At 47.9% G+C, this 14,152-nt stretch overlaps 1 protein-coding gene across 1 annotated transcript; it reads left to right on the top strand.

Annotated features, from left to right (window-relative positions):
- Window positions 1-1,032: 1,032 nt before the first annotated feature.
- On the top strand, window positions 1,033-14,134 carry LOC127910099 (unconventional myosin-Id-like). The gene is made up of 3 exons (XM_052473159.1): window positions 1,033-1,075; window positions 5,098-5,191; window positions 12,897-14,134. The coding sequence occupies exons 1-3, from the start codon at window positions 1,033-1,035 to the stop codon at window positions 13,054-13,056; spliced, it is 297 nt and encodes a 98-aa protein (XP_052329119.1). The 3' UTR covers window positions 13,057-14,134.
- The last annotated feature ends 18 nt before the right edge of the window (window positions 14,135-14,152 follow it).

The raw sequence follows: 14,152 nt of genomic DNA, 5'->3' as shown, positions 1-14,152 counted from the left end.
TCCGCTTTGGGCAATTACTACTAGGACCAACGGCTGCCACAGACAGTTTCAGTGACTCTAAGATCCAAGTCTTAGTATAATGATCTAAATGACTGTTTGTAGCCGTGTTGGTTATCACAGGTTGTGATAGATATATATTTTTTTGTTTAGCAGGTCATGGAGTTGATTATTGTAACTTGTGATGTACATCCTACATTTCCACACAGAAATAGGCAATTAGGTTTAATATCAGCAGGATAGGTGCCACAAGTAAAATCAATACCCAGGCAAGTTAAACAAGGTGGAGAAAGCGACTTCTCTTGAGACACAATTTGTACATGCTTCCTGTTCTCACTTCCCATGCTTCCTGTTCTCACTTCCCATGCTTCCTGTTCTTACTTCCCATGCTTCCTGTTCTTACTTCCCATGCTTCCTGTTCTCACTTTCCATGCTTCCTGTTCTCACTTCCCATCCACGTCAATTCCTATAGTTTTGGGGTGGGTGTGTCCGTTTTGAGAGTAGGTGGGAGGTTTGAGTTTAGATGCACAGATATGTGGGTTTTTAACATTAGGGTGTTTCTCTGTGAAATGGCCTACCCTGTTGCTGTGTAAACATTGCTCTCAGCACAACGGGCAAGGTGTTAATGGGGTGGAACCTTACTGTTGAGTGTGTGTAGACTATACATAGAAGCTTTTCTGTGGCACAAATGATTGTTATCAAAAGGATTTTGTTCTGTTTTCCTACATTTCTATTTGGATAGTTAAAATTCAAGCCTTTTCAAAAAAAAGAAAAAAAGCTGAAACCATACTTCAAAAAGCTAAAATAACGTCAGCTCTGTGTCTGTCTCTGTGTCTGTCTCTGTGTTTGTCTGTGTGCCTGGTAGGTTTCAGAGAGCACGTATCTACACCTTCATAGGAGAGGGGGTGGTGTCAGTCAATCCTTACAAACAGATGGACATCTACGGGAAGGAGGACATCAATGCTTATCGCGGCCGGGAGCTGTACGAGAACCTCCCCACCTGTACGCTGTGGCCGGGAGGCTGCGCACAAGGCCATGAAGAGACGAGCCAAAGACACCTGCATCAAGTCGTTGTCAGGTCTGTCTCACACTCCATGTTACCACAACACCTCACACTCCAATCATCATAATTTACCTCCTTTAGTCCTGCAAGCCTGTTTGACCTTGGTTAGCTGGTTCTGAGAGGGTCAGAGAGCATGGTGAATAGATAGTTAGGATCTTATCTGGCTAAACATCTCAGTGTTCTGCTCGCTAAACATATCTGTTCTGCTCACTAAACATCTGTGTTCTGCTCTACTAAACATATCTGTTCTGCTCACTAAACATCTCAGTGTTCTGCTCTACTAAACATCTCAGTGTTCTGCTCGCTAAACGTATCTGTTCTGCTCACCAAACATCTCAGTGTTCTGCTCACTAAACATTTCAGTGTTCTGCTCACTAAACATCTCAGTGTTCTGCTCACTAAACATCTGTGTTCTGCTCACTCAAACATCTCAGTGTTCTGCTCACTAAACATCTCAGTGTTCTGCTCACTAAACATCTCAGTGTTCTGCTCACTAAACATCTCAGTGTTCTGCTCTACTAAACATCTCAGTGTTCTGCTCACTAAACATCTGTGTTCTGCTCACTAAACATCTCAGTGTTCTGCTCACTAAACATCTCAGTGTTCTGCTCACTAAACATCTCAGTGTTCTGCTCACTAAACATCTCTGTTCTGCTAACTTAAACATCTCAGTGTTCTGCCCACTAAACATCTCAGTGTTCTGCTCACTTAACATCTCTGTTCTGCTAACTAAACATCTCAGTGTTCTGCTCACTAAACATCTCAGTGTTCTGCCTCACTAAACATCTCAGTGTTCTGCTCACTAAACATCTCAGTGTTCTGCTCGCTAAACATCTCAGTGTTCTGCTCACTAAACATCTCAGTGTTCTGCTCGCTAAACATCTCAGTGTTCTGCTCACTAAACATCTCAGTGTTCTGCTCACTAAACATCTCAGTGTTCTGCTCACTAAACATATCTGTTCTGCTGACTAAACATCTCAGTGTTCTGCTCACTAAACATCTCAGTTTTCTGCTCAGTAAACATCTCAGTGTTCTGCTCACTAAACATCTCAGTGTTCTGCTCTCAAACATCTCAGTGTTCTGCTCACTAAACATCTCAGTGTTCTGCTCACTAAACATCTCAGTGTTCTGCTCACTAAACATCTCAGTGTTCTGCTCACTAAACATCTCAGTGTTCTGCTCACTAAACAGATCTGTTCTGCTCACTAAACATCTCAGTGTTCTGCTCACTAAACATCTCTGTTCTGCTCACTAAATATCTGTGTTCTGCTCAATAAATAACAAAACGAGGCCCGCAATCACTTTATGAAAACATCTTTTTACCATTCTGTCTGTCACTATCTATCTGACTGGTTATCAGTTCCCTACTTCCCAGAACATGATGCGTATTGGTCTCCACTTACTGTTGGTGAAATGGGCTTTTCTTAGTTGCACTAACTCATAATGTCCTATTTCCCTCATCTACTGTGTGTACTTATAGCAGGCTATTGATGCAGGTTAGTGTTTTTCTTCACAAACGTTGTTCTGCAGGCAGCTCTACAGAGTGGTCCCTAGCTGGCACACCCACAAAGTCATACAAATCGGCATTTAAATCTAACCCTAACCACACTAATGCCTAACCCTAACCTTAAATTAAGCTAAAGAATTTTTATAAAAATCATGAATTTGACAATATAGCCAATTTAGACTTTGCAGCTGGCTTATCTAAGGGAAATTACTCAGTTCTGACTCTAGGATAAGACTAATGACAATAAATGTTAACCTGCTTACATTAGTCACATGAAGAGTAACATCATGGTTGGTGACTGACAGTAGAGACACACTTTAACTACAGGATAGGTGGGTCCCGCGCGGGACAGTTGAGCTAAAGTAGGCAAATGTGATTAGCAAGAGGCTGTAAGTAACAAGAACATTTCCCAGGACATAGACATATCTGATATTGGCAGAAAGATTTACAAGAATTGAAGCTAACTGCACTGTCCAATTTACAGTAGCTATTGCAGTGAAAGTATACCATGCTAATGTTTGAGGAGGGTGCACAGTTATCAACTTGAAAAGTTAATAATAAACCATTTAGGCAAATTTGGCAATCTTGATACAGCATTTTAAACAAATGCAATGATTCATTGGATCAGTCTAAGACTCATGTTTTTTTTATTTTAATGATATTTTACCAGATCTAATGTGTTATTCTCCTACATTACATTATTCTCCTACCATTTCCTTTCAAATGGTATCAAGAATATGCATATCCTTGCTTCAGGTCCTGAGCTAGAGGCAGTTATTTTTGTCATTTTTGGTGAAAATGGAAGAAAAAAAATCAGATCCTTAAGTTAAGGTGTATTCATGCCATAAATAAACTTCAATTTACAACGCATTATCTTATATCGTAGAAGTGCAAATATAAACAGTACCAGTCAAAAGTTTTGGACACACTCTACTCATTCAAGGATTTTCTTTATTTTTTACTGTTTTCTACATTGTAGAATAATAGTGAGGGCATCAAAACTATGAAATAACACATATGGAATCATATGTGTATTAAACAAATCTAAATATGTTTGAGATTCTTCTAAGTAGCCCACTTTGCCTTGATGACAGCTTTGCACACTCTTGTCATTCTCTCAACCAGCTTCATGAGGTCGTCACCTGGAATGCATTTCAACTAACAGGTGTGCCTTGATAAAAGTTAATTTGTGGAATTTATTTCCTTCTTAATGCTTTGAGCCAATCAGTTGTGTTGTGACAAGGTAGGGGTGGTATACAGAAGATAGCCCTATTTGGTAAAAGACCAAGTCCATATTAATGCAAGAACAGCTCAAATAGCAAATAGAAACGTAAGTCCTTCATTACTTATAGACATGAATGTCAGTCAATCAGCAACATTTCAAGAACTTTGAACATTTCTTCAAGTGCAGTCACAAAAACTATCAATCACTTTGATGAAACTGTCTCTCATGATGACCGCCATAGGAAAGCAAGACCCAGAGTTAACTCTGCTGCAGAGGATAAGTTCATTAGAGTTACCAGCCTCAGAAATTGCAGCCCAAATAAATGCTTCACAGAGTTCCAAGTAACAGATACATCTCTACATCAACTGTTCAGAGGAGACTGTGTGAATCAGGTATTCATGATCGAATTGCTGCAAAGAAACTACAACTAAATTACACCAATAAGAAGAAGAGATTTACTTTGGCTAAAACACGAGCAATGGACATTAGACTGGTGGAAATCTGAAGAGTCAAAATTTGAGATTTTTGGTTCCAACCACCGTGTCTTTGTGAGACAGTATGTGAACGGATGCTCTCTGCGTGTGTGGTTCCCACCGTGAAGCATGGAGGAGGAGGTGTGATGGTGTGGGTGTGCTTTGCTGGTGACACTGTCAGTGATCTATTTAGAATTCAAGACACACTTAACCAGCATGGTCACCACAGCATTCTGCAGCGAAACGCCATCGCATCTGGTTTGAGCTTAGTGGGACTATCATTTGTTTTCAACAGGACAATGACCCAACACACCTCCAGGTTGTGTAAGGGCTATTTGACCAAGAAGGAGAGTGATAGAGTGCTGCATCAGATGACCTGGCCTCCACAATCACCCGACCTCAACCCAATTGAGATGGTTTGGGATGAGTTGGATGGCATTGTGAAGGAAAAGCAGCCAACAAGCGCTCCTTCAAGACTGTTGGAAAAGCATTCCAGGTGAAGCAGGTTGAGAGAATGCCCAGAGTGTGCTGTCAAGGCGAAGGGTGGCAACTTTGATGAATCTCAAATATAAAATATATTTTGATTTGTTTTACACTTTTTAGGTTACTACATGATTCCATATATGTTTTTTTCCTAGCTTTGATTTCTTCACTATTATTCTACAATGTATAAAATAGTAAAAATAAAGATAAACCCTTGAATGAGTAGATGTGTCCAAACTTTTGACTGGTACTGTATATCTACTAATTTATATCTGGTTGCAAAATCTGCTAGTAATGTACATGAACTGCTACATACATGTAGATGTTGTGAGCTGTCTGTGTGTCCCAGGTGAAAGTGGCGCCGGAAAGACAGAGGCTAGCAAATACATCATGCAGTACATCGCAGCCATCACCAACCCCAGCCAGAGAGCAGAGGTCGAGAGGTGAGTCATCCGTGTTAAAGGTCAACCAGGAGGTGTCACTGGGTTCAGAAGGTTCAGAGGAGGCTCCTTTGTCCCCTGTTAAATAACACTATATATTTGACTGGGTTAGAGTGGAGATTCTGGAAGGACATACAGCATATGCTGCATCAGTGGCAATGTCAGAATGTTAGAGACAGCCTATAGGGAGGAGGCCTATAGGGAGGAGGGTTAGAGACAGCCTATAGGGGAGGAGGCCTATAGGGAGGAGGTTAGAGACAGCCTATAGGGAGGTCTATAGGGAGGAGGCCTATAGGGAGGAGGTCTATAGGGAGGAGGCCTATAGGGAGGAGGTCAGAGACAGCCAATAGGGAGGCCTATAGGGAGGAGGCCTATAGGGAGGAGGCCTATAGGGAGGAGGCCTATAGGGAGGAGGCCTATAGGGAGGAGGCCTATAGGGAGGTCTATAGGGAGGAGGCCTATAGGGAGGAGGCCTATAGGGAGGTCTATAGGGAGGAGGCCTATAGGGAGGTCTATAGGGAGGAGGCCTATAGGGAGGAGGCCTATAGGGAGGAGGCCTATAGGGAGGTCTATAGGGAGGAGGCCTATAGGGAGGAGGCCTATAGGGAGGAGGCCTATAGGGAGGTCTATAGGGAGGAGGCCTATAGGGAGGAGGCCTATAGGGAGGAGGCCTATAGGGAGGTCTATAGGGAGGAGGCCTATAGGGAGGAGGCCTATAGGGAGGCCTATAGGGAGGTCTATAGGGAGGAGGCCTATAGGGAGGAGGCCTATAGGGAGGAGGCCTATAGGGAGGAGGCCTATAGGGAGGTCTATAGGGAGGAGGCCTATAGGGAGGAGGCCTATAGGGAGGAGGCCTATAGGGAGGTCTATAGGAGGTCTATAGGGAGGAGGCCTATAGGGAGGTCTATAGGGAGGAGGCCCATAGGGAGGTCTATAGGGAGGAGGCCTATAGGGAGGAGGCCTATAGGAGGAGGCCTATAGGGAGGTCTATAGGAGGAGGCCTATAGGGAGGAGGCCTATAGGGAGGAGGCCTATAGGGAGGAGGCCTATAGGAGGAGGTCAGAGACAGCCTATAGGGAGGTCTATAGGGAGGAAGCCTATAGGGAGGTCTATAGGAGGAGGCCTATAGGGAGGTCTATAGGGAGGAGGCCTATAGGGAGGTCTATAGGGAGGAGGCCTATAGGAGGTCTATAGGGAGGAGGCCTATAGGGAGGTCTATAGGGAGGAGGCCTATAGGGAGGCCTATAGGGAGGTCTATAGGGAGGAGGCCTATAGGGAGGAGGCCTATAGGGAGGAGGCCTATAGGGAGGAGGCCCATAGGGAGGAGGCCTATAGGGAGGAGGCCTATAGGGAGGAGGCCTATAGGAGGAGGCCAATAGGGAGGAGGCCAATAGGAGGAGGCCTATAGGGAGGAGGCCTATAGGGAGGAGGCCTATAGGGAGGTCTATAGGGAGGAGGCCTATAGGGAGGAGGCCTATAGGGAGGAGGCCTATAGGGAGGTCTATAGGGAGGAGGCCTATAGGGAGGAGGCCTATAGGGAGGAGGTCAGAGACAGCCTATAGGGAGGAGGCCTATAGGGAGGAGGTCAGGAGACAGCCTATAGGGAGGAGGCCTATAGGGAGGAGGTCAGAGACAGCCTATAGGGAGGAGGCCTATAGGGAGGAGGTTAGAGACAGCCAATAGGGAGGAGGTCTATAGGGAGGAGGTTAGAGACAGTCTATAGGGAGGAGGTTTATAGGGAGGAGGTCAGAGACAGCCTATAGGGAGGAGGCCTATAGGGAGGAGGTCAGAGACAGCCTATAGGGAGGAGGCCTATAGGGAGGAGGTTAGAGACAGCCAATAGGGAGGAGGCCTATAGGGAGGAGGCCTATAGGGAGGAGGCCTATAGGGAGGAGGCCTATAGGGAGGAGGTCAGAGACAGCCTATAGGGAGGAGGCCTATAGGGAGGAGGCCTATAGGGAGGTCTATAGGGAGGTCTATAGGGAGGTCTATAGGGAGGAGGCCTATAGGGAGGAGGCCTATAGGGAGGTCTATAGGGAGGAGGCCTATAGGGAGGAGGCCTATAGGGAGGAGGTCAGAGACGGCCTATAGGGAGGAGGTCAGAGACAGCTTATAGGGAGGAGGCCTATAGGGAGGAGGTCAGAGACAGCCTATAGGGAGGAGGCCTATAGGGAGGAGGTTAGAGACAGCCAATAGGGAGGAGGTCTATAGGGAGGAGGTTAGAGACAGTCTATAGGGAGGAGGTCTATAGGGAGGAGGTCAGAGACAGCCTATAGGGAGGAGGCCTATAGGGAGGAGGTTAGAGACAGCCAATAGGGAGGAGGTCTATAGGGAGGAGGTTAGAGACAGCCTATAGGGAGGAGGCCTATAGGGAGGAGGTCAGAGACAGCCAATAGGGAGGAGGTCAGAGACAGCCTATAGGGAGGAGGCCTATAGGGAGGAGGTTAGAGACAGCCTATAGGGAGGAGGCCTATAGGGAGGAGGTTAGAGACAGCCAATAGGGAGGAGGTCTATAGGGAGGAGGTTAGAGACAGCCTATAGGGAGGAGGTTAGAGACAGCCTATAGGGAGGAGGCCTATAGGGAGGAGGTTAGAGACAGCCAATAGGGAGGAGGTCTATAGGGAGGAGGTTAGAGACAGCCTATAGGGAGGAGGTTAGAGACAGCCTATAGGGAGGAGGCCTATAGGGAGGAGGTCAGAGACAGCCAATAGGGAGGAGGTCAGAGACAGCCTATAGGGAGGAGGCCTATAGGGAGGAGGTCAGAGACAGCCAATAGGGAGGAGGTCAGAGACAGCCTATAGGGAGGAGGCCTATAGGGAGGAGGTCAGAGACAGCCTATAGGGAGGAGGTCAGAGACAGCCTATAGGGAGGAGGCCTATAGGGAGGAGGTCAGAGACAGCCTATAGGGAGGAGGTCAGAGACAGCCTATAGGGAGGAGGCCTATAGGGAGGAGGCCTATAGGGAGGAGGCCTATAGGGAGGAGGCCTATAGGGAGGAGGCCCATAGGGAGGAGGTCAGAGACAGCCTATAGGGAGGAGGCCTATAGGGAGGAGGTCAGAGACAGCCTATAGGGAGGAGGCCTATAGGGAGGAGGTCAGAGACAGCCTATAGGGAGGAGGTTAGAGACAGCCTATACGGAGGTCTATAGGGAGGAGGTCAGAGACAGCCTATAGGGAGGAGGTCAGAGACAGCCTATACGGAGGAGGCCTATAGGGAGGAGGTCAGAGACAGCCAATAGGGAGGAGGTTAGAGACAGCCTATAGGGAGGAGGCCTATAGGGAGGAGGTCAGAGACAGCCTATAGGGAGGAGGTCAGAGACAGCCTATAGGGAGGAGGCCTATAGGGAGGAGGTCAGAGACAGCCTATAGGGAGGAGGTCTATAGGGAGGAGGTCAGAGACAGCCTATAGGGAGGAGGCCTATAGGGAGGAGGTCAGAGACAGCCTATAGGGAGGAGGTCTATAGGGAGGAGGTCAGAGACAGCCTATAGGGAGGAGGCCTATAGGGAGGAGGTCAGAGACAGCCAATAGGGAGGAGGTCAGAGACAGCCTATAGGGAGGAGGCCTATAGGGAGGAGGTCAGAGACAGCCTATAGGGAGGAGGCCTATAGGAGAGAGGTCAGAGACAGCCTATAGGGAGGAGGCCTATAGGGAGGAGGTCAGAGACAGCCTATAGGGAGGAGGCCTATAGGGAGGAGGTTAGAGACAGCCAATAGGGAGGAGGCCTATAGGGAGGAGGCCTATAGGGAGGAGGCCTATAGGGAGGAGGCCTATAGGGAGGAGGCCTATAGGGAGGAGGTCAGAGACAGCCTATAGGAGGAGGCCTATAGGGAGGAGGCCTATAGGGAGGAGGCCTATAGGGAGGTCTATAGGGAGGTCTATAGGGAGGTCTATAGGGAGGTCTATAGGGAGGAGGCCTATAGGGAGGTCTATAGGGAGGTCTATAGGGAGGGAGGCCTATAGGGAGGAGGCCTATAGGGAGGAGGTCAGAGACAGCCTATAGGGAGGAGGCCTATAGGGAGGAGGTCAGAGACAGCCTATAGGGAGGAGGCCTATAGGGAGGAGGTCAGAGACAGCCTATAGGGAGGAGGCCTATAGGGAGGAGGTTAGAGACAGCCAATAGGGAGGAGGTCTATAGGGAGGAGGTTAGAGACAGTCTATAGGGAGGAGGTCTATAGGGAGGAGGTCAGAGACAGCCTATAGGGAGGAGGCCTATAGGGAGGAGGTTAGAGACAGCCAATAGGGAGGAGGTCTATAGGGGGGAGGTTAGAGACAGCCTATAGGGAGGAGGTTAGAGACAGCCTATAGGGAGGAGGCCTATAGGGAGGAGGTCAGAGACAGCCAATAGGGAGGAGGTCAGGAGACAGCCTATAGGGAGGAGGCCTATAGGGAGGAGGTTAGAGACAGCCTATAGGGAGGAGGCCTATAGGGAGGAGGTTAGAGACAGCCAATAGGGAGGAGGTCTATAGGGAGGAGGTTAGAGACAGCCTATAGGGAGGAGGTTAGAGACAGCCTATAGGGAGGAGGCCTATAGGGAGGAGGTTAGAGACAGCCAATAGGGAGGAGGTCTATAGGGAGGAGGTTAGAGACAGCCTATAGGGAGGAGGTTAGAGACAGCCTATAGGGAGGAGGCCTATAGGGAGGAGGTCAGAGACAGCCAATAGGGAGGAGGTTAGAGACAGCCTATAGGGAGGAGGCCTATAGGGAGGAGGTCAGAGACAGCCAATAGGGAGGAGGTCAGAGACAGCCTATAGGGAGGAGGCCTATAGGGAGGAGGTCAGAGACAGCCTATAGGGAGGAGGTCAGAGACAGCCTATAGGGAGGAGGTCAGAGACAGCCTATAGGGAGGAGGCCTATAGGGAGGAGGCCTATAGGGAGGAGGCCTATAGGGAGGAGGCCTATAGGGAGGAGGTCAGAGACAGCCTATAGGGAGGAGGCCTATAGGGAGGAGGTCAGAGACAGCCTATAGGGAGGAGGCCTATAGGGAGGAGGTCAGAGACAGCCTATAGGGGAGGAGGTTAGAGACAGCCTATACGGAGGTCTATAGGGAGGAGGTCAGAGACAGCCTATAGGGAGGAGGTCAGAGACAGCCTATACGGAGGAGGCCTATAGGGAGGAGGTCAGAGACAGCCAATAGGGAGGAGGTTAGAGACAGCCTATAGGGAGGAGGCCTATAGGGAGGAGGTCAGAGACAGCCTATAGGGAGGAGGTTAGAGACAGCCTATAGGGAGGTCTATAGGGAGGAGGTCAGAGACAGCCTATAGGGAGGAGGTCTATAGGGAGGAGGTCAGAGACAGCCAATAGGGAGGTCTATAGGAGGAGGTCAGAGAACAGCCTATAGGGAGGTCTATGGGAGGAGGTCAGAGACAGCCTATAGGGAGGAGGTCAGAGACAGCCTATAGGGAGGAGGTCTATAGGGAGGAGGTTAGAGACAGCCTATAGGGAGGAGGTCTATAGGGAGGAGGTCAGAGACAGCCTATAGGGAGGAGGTCTATAGGGAGGAGGTCAGAGACAGCCTATAGGGAGGAGGCCAGAGACAGCCTATAGGGAGGAGGTCTATAGGGAGGAGGTCAGAGACAGCCTATAGGGAGGAGGTTAGAGACAGCCTATAGGGAGGTCTATAGGGAGGAGGTCAGAGACAGCCTATAGGGAGGAGGTCTATAGGGAGGAGGCCTTTAGGGAGGAGGCCTATAGGGAGGAGGTCAGAGAGCAGCCTATAGGGAGGAGGTCTATAGGGAGGAGGTCAGAGACAGCCTATAGGGAGGGAGGTCTATAGGGAGGAGGTCAGAGACAGCCTATAGGGAGGAGGTCAGAGACAGCCTATAGGGAGGAGGTCTATAGGGAGGAGGTCAGAGACAGCCTATAGGGAGGAGGTCAGAGACAGCCTATAGGGTTGAGGCCTATAGGGAGGAGGTCAGAGACAGCCTATAGGGAGGGGAGGTCTATAGGGAGGAGGTCAGAGACAGCCTATAGGGAGGAGGCCTATAGGGAGGAGGTCAGAGACAGCCAATAGGGAGGAGGTCAGAGACAGCCTATGGGAGGAGGGTCAGAGACAGCCTATAGGGAGGAGGCCTATAGGGAGGAGGTCAGAGACAGCCAATAGGGAGGAGGTCAGAGGCAGCCTATAGGGAGGAGGTCAGAGACAGCCTATAGGGAGGAGGTCAGAGACAGCCTATAGGGAGGAGGTCAGAGACAGCCTATAGGGAGGAGGTGCCAGGACAACAACCTCTCCCTCAACGTCAGCAAGACAAAGGAGCTGATTGTGGACTATAGGAAACGGAGGGCAGAGCCACGCCCCCTTCCACATCGACGGGACTGTAGTGGAGCGGGTCGAGAGCTTCAAGTTCCTCTGTGTCCACATCACTAAGGAAATAACATGATCCACACACACACTAACACAGTCGTGAAGAAGACAAGATGGCGCCTCTTCCCCCTCAGGAGGCTGAAAAGATTTGGCATGGGCCAACAGATCCTACATTTTTTCCTGCTGCACCATTGAGAAATTTGTTCTTAACTGACTTGCCTAGTTAAATAAAGGTTAAATAAAAATACAAAAATAAAAAAATATTGAGACTATCTTGACCAACTGCATCACGCTTGGTATGGCAACGGCTTGGCATCCGACCGCAAGGCGTTACAGAGGGTGGAGCGTACGGCCCAGTACATCACCGGGTCAAGCTCCTGCCATCCATGACCTCTATACTCAGGCGGTGTCAGAGGGCCCTGACAATTGTCAAAGACTCCAGCCATCCATGTCATAGACTGCTTTCACTGCTCCGCATGGGAAAAATGGTGCCACGCACCAAGTCTGTAACCAACAGGACCCTGAAACAGCTTCTACCCCGAGCCATAAGACCACTAAATAGTTAACTAAATAGCTACATGGACTATCTACATTAACCTAACGTAGCAGGTGGAAAGTCACCTGAGCGGAATCCCCACATCCTTTTACAGGAAACGGTAGTTAGGTTGAAAACACTGTATCCCTAACTGGAAACTGCCTGTTTATTATCTATTCTGTTGCCTAGTCACTTTACCCCCACCTAAATGTGCCACATTCACCTCACTGATTTTGTACTGCACATTGACTAGTACTGGTACCCCTGCACATTGACTCAGTAGAGCTGTGCATTCTCGCACATTGGCTCAGTACCCGGTACCCCCAAATACTGACTCAGTACTGGTACCCTGACATTGACTCAGTATCGGTACCCCTGCACATTGATCTCAGTATTTATACCCCTGTATTACTGATCAGTACTGCAATACCCTGCACATTGACTCCTAGTACTGGCATTCCTCATTGACACAGTACTATACCCGCACATTGACCTCGCATTGCCACCGTGTATATAGTCAAGTTATCATTACCATTGTGTATTTATTCCCCTTGTGTTATTAATATTTGGTATATTTATATTTGTCTGTGCATTGGCTGGGAAGGTCAGAATAAGCATTTCATTGTTAGTCTACACCTGTAATTTACTGAAGCACGTGATCGAATACAATTTGATTTGATAAGAACCAATTAATCATTAACCTCTAGTGATAGCCCGAAGCTGATTTTTGTTCTGGATGACGAGATACAAAAATTGACAATGGAAGAACTTCTTATTCACCTCTTTCTCTTCCTCTCTTCTCAATCTTTGGGACACATTGTCATCTGCTATTGCTGTTATCCATGACGACCACACTCTCCCCTGTGACACAGTGTGAAGAATGTTCTTCTGAAGTCCAACTGTGTGCTGGAGGCCTTCGGTAACGCCAAGACCAACCGCAACGACAACTCCAGCCGCTTTGGGAAGTACATGGACATCAACTTCAACTTCAACGGCGACCCTACCGGCGGCCATATTAACAACTACCTATAAATGACATCACAGCTCTGTGGCTGTACAGTAACATGCTATAAATGACATCACAGCTCTGTGGCTGTACAGTAACATGCTATAAATGACATCACAGCTCTGTGCATGTACAGTAACATGCTATAAATGACATCACAGCTCAGTGCCTGTACAGTAACATGCTATAAATGACATCACAGCTCAGTGCCTGTACAGTAACATGCTATAAATGACATCACAGCTCAGTGGCTGTACAGTAACATGCTATAAATGACATCACAGCTCAGTGGCTGTACAGTAACATGCTACAAATGACATCACAGCTCAGTGGCTGTACAGTAACATGCTACAAATGACGTCACAGCTCAGTGGCTGTACAGTAACATGCTACAAATGACATCACAGCTCTGTGGCTGTACAGTAACATGCTATAAATGACATCACAGCTCAGTGGCTGTACAGTAACATGCTACAAATGACATCACAGCTCTGTGGCTGTACAGTAACATGCTACAAATGACATCACAGCTCTGTGGCTGTACAGTAACATGCTACAAATGACATCACAGCTCTGTGGCTGTACAGTAACATGCTACAAATGACATCACAGCTCTGTGGCTGTACAGTAACATGCTACAAATGACATCACAGCTCTGTGGCTGTACAGTAACATGCTATAAATGACATCACAGCTCAGTGGCAGTACAGTAACATGCTATAAATGACATCACAGCTCAGTGGCTGTACAGTAACATGCTACAAATGACATCACAGCTCTGTGGCTGTACAGTAACATGCTATAAATGACATCACAGCTCAGTGGCAGTACAGTAACATGCTATAAATGACATCACAGCTCTGTGGCTGTACAGTAACATGCTATAAATGACATCACAGCTCTGTGGCTGTACAGTAACATGCTATAAATGACATCACAGCTCTGTATGGGTTTTGACTGACGGACGTTTTGCACACGACAAGAAGTTGCCCCTCATGGTAATTGGGCAACTTTTGCAATTTCTTTTAGTTGTGAGTGAGGGAAATGCCGTAAATTAAGAGGACTATGTATTTTGAAAGATAAGATATTGAGGATTATAATAAATGCCGCTTTGATGTCATA

The sequence above is a fragment of the Oncorhynchus keta genome, chromosome 20, assembly GCF_023373465.1.
Source record: "Oncorhynchus keta strain PuntledgeMale-10-30-2019 chromosome 20, Oket_V2, whole genome shotgun sequence".
NCBI lineage: Eukaryota > Metazoa > Chordata > Actinopteri > Salmoniformes > Salmonidae > Oncorhynchus > Oncorhynchus keta.
The sequence above is the reverse complement of the archived record's forward strand: the minus strand, read 5'-3'. Positions and strand labels throughout refer to the sequence as shown.

What these genes read in the sequence shown, in the direction of transcription:
- LOC127910099 (XM_052473159.1), top strand. Translation starts at nt 1,033, where the DNA reads ATGAAGAGACGAGCCAAAGACACCTGCATCAAGTCGTTGTCAG. An exon ending in CTGCATCAAGTCGTTGTCAG is followed by an intron (nt 1,076 to 5,097) that starts GTCTGTCTCACA and finishes TGTGTGTCCCAG; the next exon opens with GTGAAAGTGGCGCCGGAAAG. An exon ending in CAGAGAGCAGAGGTCGAGAG is followed by an intron (nt 5,192 to 12,896) that starts GTGAGTCATCCG and finishes CCTGTGACACAG; the next exon opens with TGTGAAGAATGTTCTTCTGA.